We start from the raw sequence: 9,145 nt of genomic DNA on the forward strand, positions 1-9,145 counted from the left end.
CCAAGTTTGGCAAGTAAATGTAACATACGCCATTGTATAATTATACTGTGTGGAGAAGGGTTATCTGTTGGTTAATCTATTATAAATGGTAAAAATGAATTATTTAGAGTCATTAGACACTCTGAGGGCCATTCCCCCCCTTATATTCCTCACGTATGACTTCTAATGAAGTCAATGGGGATTTTGTCCAAATTCCAGGGGAGGATTTTTTTCTAAGTACTTTTGCAAACACATTACATACATTTAATTGGTGGCATTTGAAATAATGAGCATTTGATCCATTAAGTACTGACACATTGCTGCGTGTTTCACAGTGAATTTTATTTCAGAACTCATTTTAATCTAATAACAGAGTCTCCACAATGCTTATTCAACACAATTCACAGAAAGGCATAGAATACATCAAATCAAACAAGGGGTAAAATAAGAATATGCTTACAATGGTAGAATCTATTTCTTTAAATTTTGGTGTTTTTTTTTAACCACAAAACCCTACACTTTTTATAGAACATTACAACTTCTGTCAACAATAAAATACTACTTTCCAAAACAGAACATGCAATTCTTACTTAGACACGAACATACTAGCAATAATCAGAAAACAGTAAAAGGATCATTCAAATTTGGATTATAGTAAACATTAAAACAAAGAGAACTATATATCTTACTTAGCCAACTGATTCTAAACATTTCATAGTCACCTTACAGGTGCTCCATCTGTGGTATCCATAAAACTTTCATTTAGAGAAGCGTGGCCAACACTTGAAAACACTTCAAAATGATTGTAGTAAAAATTAAAACTATAGCAACATGAACTACAAGATAAGACACCTAAAAGCCTTTATAAAGCTATATGAATGCACTGCTCTTATCAACTGTTGTGTGTGATGTGAAAACACAGGTCTTCCTGATGGGGCAATACAGAAAATCACAGGCCGACAGCAAACTCACTGAGGTCTCTGGGTAACGGAGGTTTCTATCTCTTTCTATCCCATATCAACTGTTTCTCACTCAGTAATTATACCCCAATTGCCTATGTTTTCTTTGAGTCTGAACAACTGTTTTTGAATTAGGTAAGGCTCAAAAGAAATCTATAAGGTAATTGTTTTATGGATTCTCCATGCCTGCCTTACTTTTTCTTTCTGAAGTCAGACACTTCTTGTCTGAAGCAAATTCTACATTAGAAAGGTTTATTCTCAATCAGAGGAATTGGTCTATATCCCATTGGAATAACTGTATTGACTTTTTTTTCCCCCTCATGCCTAATGATTATGAAGGTTTGGTCATTTATCCAGTGTACTAGGGCCATGAAGACCAATCATCTAGGTAAGTGATTCTTCTCCTCTCCTCTTTTCTCAACAGTATGTTTCTTTTTTTAATTACCCAGAAAATTACCTCACTTCTCCACCTTGCTAGGCCCTTCAATGTCCAAGAGACTTTGTTTAAAGGAAGAACTTTATAACTACACACTTTTCAAATAAGCATTTAAAGGTATTGCCACTACCTTGAGTGGCTATGAGTGACTTCATGCCAATATATACAAGAGCTACAGGAATCTTATTGTTTCTAACAATATCATGACTAGATAAACAGATCATGAGGAGCCAGACTGGTCACTTCTAGTATCTTCATGATCCATCTTGATTGTCATGCGATGTGTGGATGGACTGTTTCAGCTGCAGGGATGAAGTCTGGGCCCTTTTTGCATACTACAAAAGATATCCAACCTGTTTAATTTTTTTGTTCTCTTTTGATATTGTATGTAGTTGTCCCTCTTTAACATTTAGCCTCTTGGTGATTGACATGAAATAGAAATAATGTGGTGTTTCAATTAAAAAAAAATAAGGCTGTGTCTATACAGGGCAACTGTACTAAATAAGAAACAAATATTCTGATTGGGTTCAGTCAGTTTGTCTTATCTGGATGAAACTGGAACTTCCAGGTACTGGGATGGCCCCCTACAAATAGGCTCAGTTGTCCAGAGCCAATTCAAACTCTGTTTAATTCAATTTGGCATCCCGTCATGGGCACAATGCAAGTGTATTTTATCAGATGTGTTTAGATTTTTTTTTTTAAAGAGCAGCAACAAAATGTCTTTACCAATTCTGAGCACACTGTGTCACCTTTAGCTCTAACGTTAGTCATCTGTCAGCTGGCATACCAAGTTGTATTAGCTACATGAAAGTCAAACTTGAAAATGTGGCCATCAAACTAGAATACCTCCTACCCAGTTTGAGCAGGCTGAGGTGTAGCAAATTTAGGCAATGACAGAATAGGCAAACTGGAGGCTCTCCTTTTGAAATATATTGAACCAAAATTAACCAACAAATGTAATACTGTTATAATTTGTAAAGGTTTATTGGTTTTAAAAATAGTTCATTCTATGGGAAACATTATTTCAAAAATATTTTGTGAATTTTGACTTATTTATTACAAATTTGATTCTAAACTAAAATCTGGTTTTTTTAATGTTTTGATTATTTAAAAAAATAATTTTTTGAGATTTGCTTAAGACGCCAGCCCATTAACTACTTCTTTCAACTCCTCCCCCCTCAAAGTGCAATTTTACATCAATCTCAACTCTGGCATCTTATTTAACAGAGCAATCAAATTAAGATATTTTCCTCCTTTAAAATGCCTAGAATTACTGCTTTATTCAGATTGAAAAGTACACATTCATCTCCAGAATTATAGCGTCTGAATTCTTAAGGCTACTATACCACTGTTTAATAAGGGAAATCCTGAACAATCTGACACCTCTTAAACTGAATTCTCCCGCGTAACTGCGTGAAAGCCTCTTTCATTGAATTAGACTGCCCTTCATGTAATCAAAATCCTGCTTGACCCTAAGCAAGCAGTGGTAGTTATTAGGCTAAGCATTAAGCTTGATATAGATTTCTTTTAATTTTCGTAAGATTCTGAGTGGGAATAAATTGAATTTATTCACCCTGAGAATGGTATCATTAATATTAGCAGGTAGTGGGAAAAGTTATGAATGGTTGCTCTTGGGGCAAATAAATGTCGACATTTGGAAAATTTAAAAATTTGGACACCTCTTTAGAGGTATTCTCATCAACTCAGTAAATATGCATTGATTTCATATAAATTTCTAGTTATGATATATTAATCAGATGCTTCCACATTTCTAAAATCAAATAACTTCTCTGGCCCAGCTTTTGTATTATTTACCGAAGAGATGATCATGCTTTTTCCATTGGGTAAAAATGGACTTGGGTACTTTTATTTTATTTATTTTTAAGGCAGTTGGGGTTAAGTGACTTGCCCAGGGTCACACAGCTAGTAAGTGTCAAGTGTTTGGTCTGAGACCAGATTTGAACTCAGATACTCCTGACTTCAGGGCCGGTGCTCTTATCCACTGCACCGCCTAGCTACCCCTTGGGTACCTTTGAAAACAATGAAATTTTAACCTTCAAAAAGCTGTTGTGATTTTTCAGTCTCATATTTAAAGGGCTTCTGCTGTCATCAAGCTAAAATAACTCTAATGTAAACCAAATCTGGAGGAAATAGTGGAGATTTAGGTAGGGCTTGCTCCATGAATGATCAAAGCTTTTTGAAGGCCTTTTAAGCTGTGTGCCAATGTTACCCTACAGAACTTCTGAAACTTATTTAGAAAATAATTTACACAGAAACCATTTAATGTACTTTTTTTCCAAGAAGTCACTTACTTGATTTAACAAAAGTAATTTTCAAAACTCTTTCCCCAAGATGTCCCCTTTTACATTCTGATTACTACTTTTTAATTTCATATATAGGGGTATGGGCCACTTTTTAAATAAGGAAAATTAAAACATGCTTATCTTTTAAAAGACTCATTTAGGAGGTAATTGGCTAGATTTCTTAATTTAGCTCCAAATTTCTCATTAGGATTTCCTTTGAGGTTTAAATCAAGTGTGTATAGAAATTTCTTGTTTATGCTTTCTTTGTCCAATTTTTTGATAGGTTAAATTTGGTTCTCTTATTGGTGATCCAGCATATGAAATGATTTCTCTGTAAAGGACTCCTCACTGAAAATGATATACTTCTGCTGAATATGATAGTAGTGCAAAGGCACTTTAGCACACTCATCACTGCCATCATTCTCATAGAGACCACACTCTGATACGTCCATGGTTGTGTATATGCTAAATCAATAATTCACTTGTGGGTTTCTGGGTAACCTCTACTACAGAGAAGTGAGTATGAGCATCCAGGGCTGTCTATAATGTCAGAGCAAACTATTGACACTCAAGGGAGATGGTCCAAATGTCATCACTGATCTGTATAGAAATAAGTGCCACGTAATAATTCATTTTAAAACCGCTTGCATTAATGCCAGTATTCAGTGGCATCAATTTAAACTTGGGTCCCACAAGTACAATTTTTGTAAAGAAATTCTCCCTCTTGGCCACATTCTTCCCAGAAATGCCTTCTACGCGTAACCTGACAGATGCTAACTATACCTATTGTCTCATTTTTCTAGCATAAATCATTGTCTTTGGTGTCTTGGCTCCACATGGGTCATAGGGATTATTTAATCCCTGTGGGAATGAAGAAAAGCATTTAGGATAGATAGCTCACCTATGTTACTTGATGCTCTTTCAAAAATACAAAAACAAAGGGGATTTTCTTTGTTTCTAACACTTGATAGATTCATGAAACAGTACACTAAACTCAACTTCTTGACAAAAAAACTGTAGCTTTTGAATTCAGATTAATCTGAGTTGAGACTATAATCAAACGTTTAAGTATTTGGGTACTGCTCAACTTCTTTAGGAAGGCCCAACCACTCTAGCTCTTGTTTCATGTTTTAAAATAAACTCAGGCTACTTCCTAACCAAAAGGCTTAATCTTACTATTCCAATTTTCTCTAAGATGGACATTTAACACATTGGCTAAGGAAAGGTTTCTACATATGTCATAAATCCCCTACCCAATCACTTTTCCAATTGGCAATAGGTTTGATATCCATAAAATATGAGACTATTCTGGTAGTAAGAACTCTACATTTGTGGGTTAATAAAGTTGTTTCACCAGGTGAAATTCTAGTACTAGACCAAGATGTTCTTTCAGATGGGTTCTCTAGGAAGTCAGTCTAACTCTGTAAGCCTCAGCAGCCCAGAATACATGCAAAGATGGTCATGGGTTGGGGAATGTGTAAGGGTAACACTTCCCACCCCCTAAAATGGAATTATGTACAATATTGAACCAGAGTCTTGCATGATCTGTACTCCCTCAGGAGGTCCAAAGGTCACTCTTCAGTTGTCTGAGTGAGAAGTGTCCCAACTAATTTCTCAATGATCTGAAATAATACAGCTTCCCAAAGCACCAGCTTACTCTATATGAGTTGCTTATGCAGTAGGAGAGTCTAGTTCCAGAAAAAATATTTTGGGGAGATGGTTGGGCAGAGGAAGCCTGAAAAAAAATCAATGCCATTCATTATCCCCTTTAAAAAACTGATTTTCTCTCTACTAATACCTTTGTAGTTTCAGGTTAGGGTTCCCACTAAACAGAAAATATGTAATGTAAATATCAATAAATTTTGTCTTCCAATGGAAAAGTATATCGAAGAGAGAAGTGTGTGGCTTTGCTGCCATCAAAGTCTCATAACAGGTTAATTTGCCAGGAGTAATTGGGGTCCCAGTGACAGCCCCCTCAGCAGAACACCTTGAGCATTCTCCTTTGTAGGCTATAAGGAAGTCACATCACCTGTTGACCCATTTAAGAAGCAGATGGGTATACCCAAATACTTTCAAATGGCTAGGGTTCAAGGTAAAATGCTACTTGCAGATAACATTGTTTTCTACTGACTCACCATTACTGTTATAATTCTTTAGATTTCACCAGATGATTTTCACATGTGTTCTTGTCAGATTGTTTTATGTGTCATAAGCATATAATAAAGCAAATGGCCCTTTGTTCTTTATGCACAGGCAGTCATCAATGATTTCAACTAAGAATATGCTGAGGGTGAAATCTGACTTACTATCTTTCAATGAGAAAATTGCACCTGGTCTTTATCTACCACTCAGGGGTAGATTATTAGTGTAGACTTTCCCTTTTGTATATTACTTTCATACTTTGTCCCAAACACTAGCAAAGAAATGAGGCCATATGACATTGAAATCAATATTAAAAAAAAAAACAACTAAAGATCTAAGTTATATATATGTGTATATACACACACAGAGAAGATTGTGCAGTGGTGTGAAAAATGTCAGATCTCAGAAATATTGTCTAGTTGAAAATAGCAGATTTGTGTACTTTTGTGTCAGGTACGACTATAAAGAAAACCTGGTTGAAATACTTAATAGTTTAAAATTAATATGTGATCCTTAAAAGAAAGAAGCATAATATGGTAGGGGAACAAGCTTAACTGTGTAACACAGTGTAAAATGGAGAACAAGAATGCAAATCAGAAAGCAGAAAAAGTGCTGGGAGTCTTCCAGCAGTGTTACATACAGTTTACCTTGGAGGTTACCTTCACCTTCTCCACATCATTCCCTAGAGTACTGTTCACAGGTGAATAAGTATGTGAAGAGGGGAAAAAAAAACAAAAATGTTTTATCTCATAGGCAGATTTGCAAACAACATGTTTGATTTGCTAAGTCAACGTTAGAAAATTCAGCATGGAGCAGGTCCACTTGTAGAATACATTACAGCATTCAGGGGAAAACTGACACAGGCTGGTACTCAAGTGGCATGCTGGAAACTGATCTTTGGTAAAGACAAAAAGAAACTCTAAATGCTTCATTCCTCTTTGTGGGATCATCTGCTCCTATCCTATACACACAGACATCTTAAAATAGAGGACAAATCTAGAATGAAATTGTAAATGCCACTATGAAAAATTTTCAAAATGCCACAAACCTGCCGGGTTTTTTTTTCTGTTTGCCATTTAGCTTGTGTTTTAGTTGGCCAATTGTTTACAAAACACTTCTGCATGTGGAATTTATCATTTATCATTCAGTGAGGAAATCAGAATGACCTGTACAAGTAATCAGTATATCTATTGTACATTAGATGGTTTTTCATCTTTTCATCCACATAGACTCACAAAAGAATTTTATCAATTCTATAATAAACAGAAGTCTCATTTGTGAGATAATGATCGACGGCCTACTTTCTCAAAAGTATTTTTGAACTATGTAAGGTAAGATTTTTGCATTTGACCCTATATTTGATTAAAAGACAATCCATGCATCCTTCATCTGGGACCTCTGAAATTAGGCATTTCTACTTGTTGAATGCTTGAATATTTTCTTGACGTGGCAACTGCAAGGTTTAAGTGATAAAAACAGTTCTGGTCATGTTTAATTATAAAACTTTGTGGTACTTGGCATCACTATGCCTCTACTTGGAAACTAGTCTTTTCTTCTTTTCTGTCAAAGATGAAAACACCTCTAATGCATTTCTTAGGAACACTCAAAAGTCATTGTAAATGGTAAAGTCATAGTTAGTTTCTTGTTTTCTAATTTGGGTTTTTTTCATGGTCTGCCTTTATGAATGGTAGATGGTACAAACTGTGACTGAGAGGAAATAACTGGTAACCTGAAAAAAAAAAGATCCTAAAATCAATGGGATTTGAAAACTTGCTTTCAGGAGGTCTTTATTTCAGCTGGTTTTCTGCTTTTGTTTTACTTAAACCAAACCACCCTGCACATTAATGTGCAGTGGGTATGACTGATAGATGAATGGATGTCCATGAGCCACATAGTAGCTGTTGAAATTTCTGTCGGTAACATATGGAGCAGGCTGGTAATAGCAGGTTACATTGGCTGTGTTGGGTATGATGTTTTGCTCTCCAAGCACTTTCAGAGCCAGAATGGTGATCATATTCAGGGTCTGTCTTCTCTCATGCCCCATGAGGCAGACGGTGCTTTCATTGACAACACCACGCAGGGTCATAAGGTAGTCATATTTGCTCCTCTCTTCGCCTATGAAATGGTTTCGCAGGTAGGACTCGATCTTCTTTTGTTGCTCTGTTACATCAGGAAAATCAATGAAGAATCTGGAACACATGTAACGTTCCAGAGTTTTGATTTCCGTCTCACTTGCTGGTTTGAAATCACGGACCAGTAGGTTGCTGTACTTGAGAAGGCCTCCACCTCTAATTTCTTCAGGGTTTTTGGTGGAAATAAGCTTGTGTTGCAGATGATTCATTGCTTCTTCAAAGTCTCCATACATGCTCTCTGCCACAATAACAGGGGAGGAGTCTTCACTCAAGACATAACTGGCATCTCTGTAGACAGCAAGAAGGTTGTTTAGGATTATCTGAAAGGAATCAACACTGAATTCGAACTGACGTCTAAGCAAATGGACAAATTTGAATTCCATGTTCTTCCCAGTGTTGTTTGACAGAGAAATGAGACTCCAGCGGTCATGCTCATTGGAAACCTTCACCATCTTCTGAACATAAGCATCTTTCATGGTGTAGGTCGTAATCTTCTCTTTGTTGACACCTTTTGGTAAGAAGTCCTGCAGACAATTCAGAACACCCTCCTTAACAACATGAAATTCTCGCTCACCTAGATACCCAATACCAAAAATGATGTCGAGATCCTTGTAAGTGGTTCCCTTCTGCTTTGCAAGGATGTGGCTAGCTGTTGAACCATTCAGACGGATATCTTTAATAATGATCTCTCTTTTTTGGAGCTCATCTTGTACCACAAGGATGACATCCTTTGTTTTCACTTCCAGTGTTGGAAAATTTCCTCTTCCATGAATTGGTATCACTTCACTTAACACTTGATCTAGTATTTTAACTTGATCCCAGGAGAGATTGCTGAATCTCTGTTCTAAGTTTTCAGACATTGTTGTGTCTGTAAGGTTAGCTAGAAATAAAGAAAAATATTTAAAAACAGGTTAGATTCTTAAGTATGGTGTGGCATTACGTAAAAAAAAAAAAACCTGGAAGAAAAAAAGGTTCTTGTCACAGAAAACAAGTTTTACTTAGAGGCTATAAGTTAATAACAGGGATTTTAAATCTTAAATAAATGTTTAAATCTTAAATGTTTGATTTTAGACTTGAATAGTCATAATGAACTTGTGAAAACAGTTAAAATCCAGATATATAGACACAGCTACATTTTCAGTATAATGTTTGAATTCCAGTAGATTTATAATTTAATATTGGTGGTCTTCCTTG

General features: G+C 35.9%; 1 protein-coding gene across 1 annotated transcript; it reads right to left on the reverse strand.

The window, feature by feature from the left end:
• Positions 1-300: 300 nt before the first annotated feature.
• Positions 301-8,818, reverse strand: TENT5D (terminal nucleotidyltransferase 5D). The gene has a single exon (XM_020964553.2). It carries the CDS (start codon positions 8,809-8,811, stop codon positions 7,639-7,641), a length of 1,173 nt encoding a protein of 390 aa, XP_020820212.1. The 5' UTR covers positions 8,812-8,818; the 3' UTR covers positions 301-7,638.
• Between the last annotated feature and the right edge of the window lie 327 nt (positions 8,819-9,145).

This window comes from Phascolarctos cinereus, unplaced genomic scaffold (assembly GCF_003287225.1).
Source record: "Phascolarctos cinereus isolate Bilbo 61053 unplaced genomic scaffold, phaCin_HiC Scaffold_8;HRSCAF=390, whole genome shotgun sequence".
NCBI lineage: Eukaryota > Metazoa > Chordata > Mammalia > Diprotodontia > Phascolarctidae > Phascolarctos > Phascolarctos cinereus.